Source organism: Sinocyclocheilus grahami, unplaced genomic scaffold, assembly GCF_001515645.1.
Source record: "Sinocyclocheilus grahami isolate Dianchi unplaced genomic scaffold, SAMN03320097.WGS_v1.1 scaffold674.1, whole genome shotgun sequence".
NCBI lineage: Eukaryota > Metazoa > Chordata > Actinopteri > Cypriniformes > Cyprinidae > Sinocyclocheilus > Sinocyclocheilus grahami.
The window spans coordinates 503,903-515,028 of NW_015505853.1; the positions used below are offsets into that span (position 1 = coordinate 503,903).

General features: G+C 36.2%; 2 protein-coding genes and 1 long non-coding RNA gene across 3 annotated transcripts in view; all 3 read left to right on the forward strand.

The window, feature by feature from the left end:
- Window positions 1-452: 452 nt before the first annotated feature.
- LOC107559114 (alpha-1,6-mannosyl-glycoprotein 2-beta-N-acetylglucosaminyltransferase-like) lies at window positions 453-2,221 on the forward strand. The gene is made up of 2 exons (XM_016242839.1): window positions 453-504; window positions 627-2,221. Exons 1-2 carry the CDS (start codon window positions 499-501, stop codon window positions 1,989-1,991), a joined length of 1,371 nt encoding a protein of 456 aa, XP_016098325.1. The 5' UTR covers window positions 453-498; the 3' UTR covers window positions 1,992-2,221.
- Window positions 2,222-2,742: 521 nt separating this feature from the next.
- LOC107559115 (uncharacterized) lies at window positions 2,743-4,533 on the forward strand. The gene is made up of 2 exons (XR_001605562.1): window positions 2,743-4,022; window positions 4,324-4,533. It is a non-coding gene; the product is annotated as an uncharacterized lncRNA (long non-coding RNA).
- Window positions 4,534-5,626: 1,093 nt separating this feature from the next.
- Window positions 5,627-11,126, forward strand: part of LOC107559076 (E3 ubiquitin-protein ligase RNF8-like) — an 8,351-nt gene continuing 2,851 nt past the window's right edge. The window contains exons 1-5 of the mRNA XM_016242807.1: window positions 5,627-5,958; window positions 6,294-6,422; window positions 7,555-8,244; window positions 9,591-9,653; window positions 9,733-9,836. Of these exons, the coding sequence (XP_016098293.1) occupies window positions 5,830-5,958; window positions 6,294-6,422; window positions 7,555-8,244; window positions 9,591-9,653; window positions 9,733-9,836 (1,115 nt within the window). The 5' untranslated portion in view covers window positions 5,627-5,829. The remainder of the gene's footprint in view (window positions 5,959-6,293; window positions 6,423-7,554; window positions 8,245-9,590; window positions 9,654-9,732; window positions 9,837-11,126) is intronic.

The following is an 11,126-nucleotide window of genomic DNA, read 5'->3' on the forward strand; positions in this document are numbered from 1 at the left end:
TTGTTTACATGCGAGTAAAACAATAATTATGTGAAATAATTATATGTATTGTATACATATATATAGTTTAATATTCCTAATACATTTTATAAAATCTATCTATATATATATATATATATATATTCACATAATTCATAAATAAACAATGTGCGTTGTGTGCGTAATATAAATAAAACAATATAATATAAAACATCGAAATTTAAAACCTATTTGCATTTAATTATAATGTTCTTTTTTTATAATAATAGTAGGCTATAATAATTAAAATGATACTTATTTATGAGTGCATAATATATTAACAGATTTTACTGATATATTTAAAAAATAATAACATAAGACATATCTTAAGTATGTGCTAAGTGTAGCTGTGTGTTTTGTTGGAGTGAGGAGGAGCGAGCGCGTGCTGCTGGTACTGTAAGCACACGTCAGCAGCAGAGACCTCCTCATTCTCTCAGCGCTTTCTCTTCCTGCTTCCAACTTTGTTGCATATGACACTTTATGAGGGTGAGTAGCTCGCGCTTTACAAACAACCAGACTTACGACAAAATATCATCATCAGCATCTCACGCGCCGCGTTACGAGTCGCTTTCAGAGGACAAAACTCACGCATGAACTTCTCTTGACAGAGCGACGTTAGTGTTTCACCTGAACGCTCGCGGTGGAAATGCCCGGGTTGTGTCCACAACAGACGCGTAACAGCAGCATATGATCCACAGCTTTTGATTTCCACGGTGCTTTTGACTGTGAAAATGAGATTCCGGTTGTTGAAGAAGAACTTTATTGCGTTCCTTGTCATTTTAATTGTGTTTATAATGTTGTTTTACACCATACGATGGACTAAAAGTGAAGCAAACGTGGAGGTGACTGAAATAGAGATCTCTCAGACTGCTATAATGGTTAAATTTGACTACGAGACCATTGAGAATATGAGGAAGTCTGTCTATGACAGCAACTACCACCAGTTCATTCAGAATGGAGACAAGTTTCCATTGGATCCCGAGGTGGTTGTCGTCGTGCAAGTCCACAATCGTCCGGCGTACCTCAAAATGCTCATACAGTCCTTGGAAAAAGTCACTGGAATACAGAACACGCTCGTGATATTCAGTCACGACTATTTCTCGGAGGAAATTTCCGATATGGTCAAAGGAATCACCTTTTGCAGGGTCCTCCAGATCTATTTCCCCTACGGCATCCAGCTGTATCCCAATGAATTCCCAGGACAGGGTCCTCAAGATTGTCCGAGAGACATATCGAAGGAGGACGCCGTAAAAAAGGGCTGTTCGAACGCGGAGCACCCGGATTCGTACGGACACTACAGGGAAGCGTCCATCACCCAAACCAAACACCATTGGTGGTGGAAGCTGCATTTCGTGTTCGAGCGAGTGAGGGTTCTTCTGGGATACAACGGCTTTGTCGTGTTCATCGAGGAAGACAACTACCTTCTCCCAGATTTCCACGAATACTTCAAATCCATGACCGAGCTCAGGAAAGCCAAATGCGGGGATTGCGACATCCTCGCCGTAGGCAACCATGACGGTTTATCAGGCTTCCGCGAGCTTTCCAGCAAAACCGAGACGGCAGGATGGCTGTCCACCAAGCATAACATTGGAATGGGCATCTCCAGAGAGCTCTACTACAAACTGATGGGATGCAATCATGCATTCTGCACCTATGATGATTATAACTGGGACTGGACCCTGCAGAGCTTGTCTGGTACGTGCATCTCCAAACCTCTCAAGGCTCTGGTGGCTCGTGGAAGTCGGGTTCTTCACACGGGAGATTGCGGCCTGCATCAAAAGGAGGATTGCCGGCCGGAAAAGTCTCAGGAGAGGGTGGATGCGGCGCTTAAAGAGGCACAATCGGCGCTTTTCCCACAGGTTTTGACCTTGACAGACCACGGGCCGGTGGAGCATCAGCCTCACATGAAGAACGGAGGATGGGGGGATGTTCGCGATCACACGCTGTGCATCAACTACGCAGCTCGACTCTGAGCTGGACGCTTTCACTTATGACCGATTAAGTGCCATTCAGAATATCAGGGTTACATGATGCAGGTTAAAGGTTTTGCTTTCAGCAAAAATAGGAAAACGCGAGCTATAATGGTGTGAATATTGTGCTAAATGTGGATGAATCTCACAAAAAAACAGGTTGAATTTTCATACCAAAATCAAAAGACAAAAATTCTCATTACTGTAGAATGCTTTTTTCTACTTTTTTGTAATTCCCATACTAAAAATAAATAAAAAAATATATTTAAAAAAATAAAACAGATTATTTGGAGTATGTTTTACTAGAAAATACTATTTCAGTCTTCTTGAAAATGTCATGTTTAATTCAATGTGTTAGTGCCCATTTTATTGTAATTATTTGTGAAATTTACTAGCAATTTCTGAGTAAAAGTAGTTTCAGAAAATTGCTAGTAGATTTCACAAATAATTACAAAGAAACATTAACCATGAGATTTTGAAGTAAAAAGACTGAAATTGTGTTTTTCTTGTAAAACGAACTCCAGTAATCTTACAACTTGTTTATATTTTATAGTAAAAATTTACTGTAATTTTCTTTTATTTAAATGAGCATGAATTAAAGGCCAGTGCACTGTTACAAAATAAGTTATTAAAACAAATATTATTGGAGCACGTTTTACAAGAAAATATTATTTCAGTCTTTCTGCTTCAAAATTTCACGTTTAATTCGATGTGCAGTTTCTTTGTAATTAATTGTGAAATTTACTAGCAATTTCTGAGTGAAAATAGATTCTACACCAATTTTTTTGAGTGTACAACAAATAACACCATGATAAATGAATGCTTTACCATTTCAATGATGTATCTCTGACTTTATGATCATGAGAATTTGTAGTTGGAAATGTGCTTAATCGTGTTGAAAATCTCACAACACTAATAATATGGTAATAATAATAATTGATAAAACTGGCTTTATTTTTATACATATAGCTCAGAAATATGTAAAAAAAAATCACTTCTTGTTTGGTTTTGTGGTGAAATGTGTTTCTTGAGATTCACGAGGCCATGCCTTTAGCAGATTTACATCATTGAAATATTACTGACACTGTTGAACATAAGGAAATTGTTCAAGTCGCAAAACCTTGCATGCATTTTAAGTTTCTTTTTCCTGTAAAAGAAAAATCATAAACCTTCCAGCAAACAGCATGCAGATGGGAGTTAATCGTAAATGACAATAGTTTGAATGTGCCATTCCTTCTGTCTTCCGTTACTGGCGTTTCTCCAAAACAGAAGCTCTTTCGGGTTGTTTTATATTTTTTAACATTGGGACATATTTTGGTGGTATATTTAGATGTGTGAGTTTGTATTTAATGTGCCTTATAAACATTCTTACATTTTCATATGTCTGTTTGCATTTGTGCTTTCCATCCTTTCTAATAATCTTCTTTTTTTTTTTTTTGACATGTTGTCTTACACTGTGTTTGATGTCTTGCGTAAATGTATGCTATTTTCATCAGTTAAACAGGTTTGGCTCCAGACGTTTATCCATAATCACTGTGAACTGCATGCAACCAACTTTCCCAACTGAGACACTCGGTGGAAGTTAGGGTCACAGCAGCATAAACGTGCCTGGGATGGAAGAATTACATAAGTTGTGAAATGTTGCATTTACAGCCTTGACATGATGCCAAAGAAACTCACCTTTGTGCTTGGATTGGAGAGTTTTGAAGGTACAAAGGTGGACCTCGTGTTTTTTTCCCCGCTGACCTTCTTTATGTGTTTCCTTTCTGTGATTTCCGTTATAGCTTTATGGAGGAAAAGCTGACATGCTCAAAAGAGTTGCCAAATGTTTTTGTGGAAATGGATCTGAAATGCATTCTTTTATTCTGTTTTGACTGGAGTGAATACTGTATGTGTGAGTGCGTATGAGAGAGAGAGAGAGAGAGATTGCTTGCTCTAGTGATCTTTTTCTTTTGTACGGGTAAGAGAGTGAAACGTATTTTACAAAATCAAATCATAATGCTATCTCTAAAAGCCATATTCATATACAGTGGTGTGAAAAAGTGTTGGCCCCCTTCCTGTTTTTAAAATTTTTTGCATATTTGTCACACTTAAAAGATTCAGGTCATCAAACTCATTTTAATATTACACAAAGATAATGCAAGTAAATTCAAAATGCAGTTTTTAAATGAGGATTTATTTTGTTAAGGGAAAAAAGCTGTCCAAACCTGCCTGGCCCTACGTGAAAAAGTAATTGCCCTCTAAATCTAATAACTGGCTGTGCCACGCTTTGCAGCAACAACTGCAATCAAGTGTTTGCGATAACTTTCAATGAGTCTTTCACATCGCTGTAAAGGAACTTAGCTTTGAGCCAAAGATGCATTGATCATGTCGGCATGTTCAGGAGTGTATACTGAATCACATCTGTGTAATTCTATTGCTCTATTTTCTCTGATTTAATGAATTTATGAATAAGGGGTACTGCTTTTGATGATTTTCTGTTGTTTTTGAGAGTTTGGCATTTTAAAACTGAGTTTGTTTATAATATATCGCGTGAATAATATCATATTCTGTATTTGTGTCTCTTTAATGAGGTATAAACATCTTCAGTAGTGCCTGGCCTGTGTTTAGACACTGGCAGAGCAGGAAAATAATTCATATCAATTTCATAAATATTTTATTAGACTTATACTTTAGCCTACTTCATAATGATCTGGCTCGGTTTTCTTTGTCTGTTGCTGTTTGTCTTACTGTAAGCTCTGTTCAGATAAGATAACCTTCGTTTGTTTAGGCCTACTTTCAGAGAGGTTTAAAGAGCCACACTTTTTTTTGTTTGAAAATAAGAATTTTACTTTATATGTGCGTCAAGATCATAACCCTAAGAAAATAATGACCAAAGGTAATATTTTAGATAGTATTATACAGAAAAATATGACAAAAAATAAATACTAGGGGTCGATAGATATAGCTACTAAACCACTCACTATATAAAAAAAATAAAAAATAAATAAAATGTTTATATATAGTAAATATGAAATGGTAATTGAGACACAAAGTAAATACAGTAAAGCAAGGCACAAAATATTTACCGTTATTAAAAATGACTTACGACGGTGTCGCTAATTCATCAAATAGGTCTAAAAAATTGAATATTTTAAATTAAATAGCTATTTACTGATATTTATTATTATTATTTTTTAATTCCAGACATATTACAGCCAATGAACACGAGAGTAGTCATTTCCAACATATAGTATAGAAAAATATTGAATATAGACTACAATATGAAGAAAGTGAGAATGTACAGTAAAAAACAAATACAAGTAAAAAAAAAAAATATATATTATTGTCAAGAACGCTGTTAAAACGGTGCACCGCGTTATCACGTGGTACGTGTTACTTTTCTCAGCGTTGATCAGGATGACACAATCACAGGCGTTTGTGCTTAATCGATGAGGGTTTTAAAAATAAAATGTGATTTTATTGAAATGGCTGCCCTCGTTTCAACTTCTAAGGCAGGTAGTAACATGTGAAATGTAATTTAAAATGAAATTTACAAATGTTTCTATTAAGACAAAAAACGTATTTGCGTTGATATGCTGCTCAATGAAGAATTCGGCTCTGTGAGCCTCCAACTGCCCTCCAGCGGAGAAGCACCAACGGTCACAGTCAGAAGCCTGTGCAGCTCAGCCAATTATCTTCAAGCGCCAAACCCCCAGAGCCAATCAGAAGCTACGCTGGACGTCACGTGACGCGCGCAAGAGCGTAGAGCGGAAGGTCTTGTGGAAAACTACTTTGCAGCTTCATGGCGGACAGCACACAATAACAACAATATAATTTCACAAGAATTAATGGCGCAGGAATGATGGAGAAGACTGAAGAGCCTCCTTCCTTAAACACCGAGGAAGAGGGTTCTGAAAAAGAGAAAATCTGGTGTTTGCAGCGCGTGGGGAGAGACCGTGACTGGCTGCGTCTGTCCGAGGACTCAGAGGTGCATGTTTGCAGAATAAACCAATTATTTTCAGAGATATAGCTCTTCCTGAGGTCAAATTAAGCTTTATGTGGCGTTGTTTAACTACAAGTTGAGACAGAATTATTCCAAATCGAAACAACATCGACCTGAATGAATGTTGGAGTCAAAGCAACACTTTGTATTCTCATGTTCATTGCACATATAACATAGAAAAGCTATTTAACTCATTCTGATTTAAGTGTGAGAGTTTTGGGACTACAACTATGTGTGTAATGGCTTCAAATAGGAATGCATTTCTATATGATATACTAAATATATGATTGCCTGTGGCTCTCCTGTCTCTTTTTATTCAGGTTTCTGTTGGCCGTGGTCTGAATGTGACCCATCAGATCCTGTCTGCCAGCTGTCCGCTGATGATATCCAGAACTCACTGTGTGTTCAAGAGAAGCGAGGACAGACAGTGGACCGTGACGGACAATAAGGTGTAGTGTCTGTCTGTGTAGTGTCTGTCTATTTGTCAGTCTGTCCTGACAGGCTCTGAAACAGCTGAAATAAAAATACATTAAAGCTCAATATAAGTAATTAATAAAATATAGTAAATATTAATACTAAAAACACTGGCGCAATCTAAATGTAAAACAGAAGGGAAATAAAATTAAAGGTAAATGGGAGTATTATTAAAAACTAATGAAAATGACTCAAACTAAAATTAAAAAGAGAACTGAAAATTTACAAATTAAAGTTAAATATTAATAGCTATATCAAAATATTAATAAATAGCATCGGAGTATATTAATAATACTAGAATAGCACTGGTGCCATTTAAATTTAAAACGGAAATTAAAAAAATAATTAAATCTAATATTTTAAACTAATACATATGACACAAGAACATAACTTAGACTAAAATTAAAAATACAAGTTAAAAACATGAGAGAGAAGTCTTATTCAAAATTATAACAAATATAATAGTAGATAAATAATGCTAAAATAGCATTGGTGGGATCTAAACAACAACAAAAAAAGTAAGTTAAATAGTAATATTTAAAACAAAACAAAAACAAAGCTAATAAAAATGGCAAAAACACAACAAAATTATAAAAAATTAGACTAAAATGTAATTAAACTGAAAATATATAAAAAGCTAATTAAATATGAATAAATATTACAATTGCATATAAATAACACTGGTGCAATCTAAATGTAAATGTGAAATTAAATTAATTAAATTTAGAAGTGTTTTTAAAAGACTAATAAAGATTACAAAGCACCTAAAACTACTCAAATTAAAAAGAAAACTGAAAATAACACATGAAGCACATTCAAAATATTGATAAATATTATAATAGTGTATAAATAATACTAAAGTAACGCTGGTGCCATCTAAGTGTAGAAAATAAATTATAAATCGAAATATAAAAGATAAAATCCATAACAAAATTACTAAGAGTAAAAACAGAAAGCAAGAAATTATATATTTTGATAAATTATAAAATAATTGTAAATATTAATAAAAATAATAACATGCAAATAATACTAAAATAACTGCCCTGTAAATGTAAAACAGCGTTTTGTATTTTTTTTACCTTTACCTTTGCTTGTATTTCTACCCAGAGTCTGAATGGCGTGTGGGTGAACGGGAGCCGAATACCGCCTGGAAACCCCTGTTTACTGAAGCAGGGTGACTCTGTGCGACTCGGCGTCCCTCTCGACGGCAACCCCGTGGAGTTCGACTACATCCTCGTCCAGAAGAATTTCAGTGAAGTCAAATCCTTCTTATCGGGGAATCTTAGCAAAGAATCTGGCGCTGCTTCCTTTGGCCAAAAACTGAAAAACTCCAAGCGTAAGTTCGATGGAGACGAGTCGGAGCCGTGTCCCACGCAGCACTCCAAATCCAAGCTGTACCGCAGCTCCGGCCCGGATAAGTCGCGTGCGCAGCCCTGCCCATCCGGGGACCGCCGGGAACCGGAGAAATGTTCCTCTAAACCTCTGGAGGAGGACAGATGCGGCGATAAAGCTGGAAGCAGCTCGAGCGGCTGCAGTGACCGCAGTCAGCAGCTGGCTAGTGTGCACCGCTACAACAGGAACCTGATGTTCCTGAAGGGCCGCGTGGGCGACACGCAGAAGCGCGCGGCTGAGCTGGAGCTGCAGCAGCAACAGACGCCGGAGCGAGAGCGGGAGATGCAGGATCTGCAGGTGCAGCTGGAGATGCTGCGGGGTCAGCTGAGGTCACAGCAGGAGCAGGCGCTCAAACGCATGGAGACCCTGGAGAAATCCTTCTGTGAGGAGGAACGACGCCTGGAGGTGAAGTGATGATTTTTGAGGGCTGGGTTTGTATGTAGTGAACGGCTGCATTTGTTGACAAATCCTTCCCATGGCCTCATTGTACAGTAAAGTGTCCATCATATGCACACTTCAAATCTCGCCTGAAATAGTATGTTATCCGGGTACTTTTTTTACCTGTTGTTTTATGAATACCATGAATTTGGACAAACAGTACTACTCTGCTCGCATACTGTTTTTCAGCTACTATATAGTATGCAAGTATTCAGCTTCGGCTACAGTCAAAGTGTAGTGATGACTGATGACCAGTGTTAGTTTTTACTGAATCATTTTCATCAAAAATCATTTTCATTATTTGAAATTAAGCTAAAATAAAATATTAGGTGAAAAACATTTTGGGTTAATATTAGAAAAGTGAAAATTAGAAATGTTGCCTTGGCAACTGAAACCAAAATTAAAATTTTAAGTACTAAAATAAAAATGAAATGAAAGCTAATTTTATAGAGTTTTATAGAATTATATTTTATCGTATTTTTTATAGAAATGAAAAAATATATAAAGGACTAAAATAGAATAAAATGACAAACTACAAATATGATAATAGTATATAAGTGATATTGACTCTAAATACCATGGTAGGTGAGGTTTGGATGAGGATATTTACTACTTATGTATGTATTTATTTCTTTATTTAATATATCTAGCTCCCATTTGGAGTCCCGTGGTCATCAAAAAATATTTTTGTTATTTGAAATAAAGTTTAAAAATAAAAATATATAATTTAAATGAAAAACTAGCTGAAATAAGTTTAAATTGAAGTACTTAAATTATTAAAACTAAAAAAAAAGCTAAATGGTAATTTAACAAATAATAAAATGATAAACGTAACAACATTTCTAAAACGAACTAAAATTAAAATGAAACTGAATATATAAAAATAAAAGCTAATTCAAAATATTAATAAATATTATTATAATCAAAACATACCACATGCATTTCAGAGCTGTATCTCGATCATTGTGGCAAGGTTTGAACAAGCTTTCCCATTAGGAGTCCACGATCATCTCATTTAGATGAATTAATAAAGCATAAGCTGTAGCTGAAATGCCTTGCTTATTAAAGTTGTATCATCTGCTGCAAACTTTGCTTGATTTTCTAAAACATTAAAAAGCTTCTGCTTCATCTAAAAACATTTCTTTTGGTTGGAGCCATGATTTAAAAGTTCTAAAAGATGGTGCTCATATGGATGAAGCAGGTTTCTATTCATTTACAGCTTATTTAAGTTATAACGAGAGGCTGCGGGTCATAATATAAAGCTATGATAATGTTGTCTGTGTGTTTACACTAATATATGTCGTTTTCTCAAGACTGAAAAAGCACAACAGAATGAGGATGGCTTGAAAAAACAACTTGTGGAGGCATTGAAAGAGGTAAGAAAAATAAACTGCACATCAATATTTTATGAGCTCAAGCGCAAGTGTTACATAATGTTTTCCTTTGCTTTGCCAGCACCGGAAAGTTATCGAGGAGCTCAAACACGCTCGAGAAGGATTCAAGCAAGTTCTTCAAGCCAAAGATAAGGAGCTGGAAGTTACAAAGGTAGTTATGGAAAAGTTGAGCATGAGAACAAATATACAGTCAAATAAATGCAGATAAACAAGGAGATCAAACACATCCATCAAGACGTTTTTTTTTACTTTAAACTGTTGCTTTCGGTTAAAATACAAGTCCATAATCCAAAATAACACTTCCTCCAGTGAAAAAGTCCGTCTCCTGTTGTCTCTGACATCAAAATCCACTGCATATTTGTTAAGAGCTGTTTTGTAAACTGTGGTTGATCTGTACATATTTCTCTCTGATTCAGTGTGGAATCGTATTTTAACTGAAAGCAACGGTTTGAAGCTAAAAACGTCTTGATGGATTTATTTCTTACAAACTCACAGCTTTTGGCTTCTCAAGATGTTAACTGATTGAATTGATGTTAATTCATCAGCTGTTTGGACTCTCATTCTGACGGCACCCATTCACTGCATAGGATCCATTGCTGAGCAAGTGATGTAATGCTACATTCTCCATATCTGATGAAGAAACAAACTCATCTACATCTCAAATTAAAATTTTTCCTTTAAAAGGGTTAGTTCACCCAAAAATGAAAATTAGCCCATGAATTGCTCACCCTCAAGTCATCCTAGGTGTATGTGACTTTCTTCATTCAGACGAATCCAGTCAGAGTTATATAAAAAATTGTCTTTGATCTTCCAAGCTGTTTAATGGCAGTCAGCGGGTGTTGCAGTTCATCAGTCCAAAGTAATTGAAATAAAGGACAGCCGTCCATAATAAAAAGTGTCTCACACGGCTCCGGGGGGTAAACAAAGGCCTCCTGTAGTGAATCGATGCGTTTTTGTAAGAAAAATAACGTATTTATTTAAAACTTAATCAATTTAATCTAGCTTGCGCTCACTGTTGTACACAGAAGCAGCTCCGGGCGGATGACGTATGAGTTCAGCTTTGCGCATGCGCCGCTCAGAAGTGACACACGCGGAAGCGCAAGGGAGAAATCAAAACAAAACAACGGTCACGAATTAGAAGTACAAAATGAGGATTTGTAAAGAAGAATGTTGGAGGATTTCGATATAAGCCAAGAGGAGACTGGTTTTCCTTTGCTAAAGTAAGGAAACTTTGCTTCCTTTGCTCCTGTTAACAAACGTTGGTTTTCACGAGACTCACAAGCACATGTGCAATGCTGACCTCATACGTCATGCTCCTGGAGCTGCTTCTGTGTACAACTGCTGGTGCAAGCTACATTAAAGTGAATATTACATTTTAAATATGGATATTTGTCTTACAAATACGCATCGATTCGCTACAGGAGGCCTTTGTTCACCCCCCGGAGCCATTTGAGG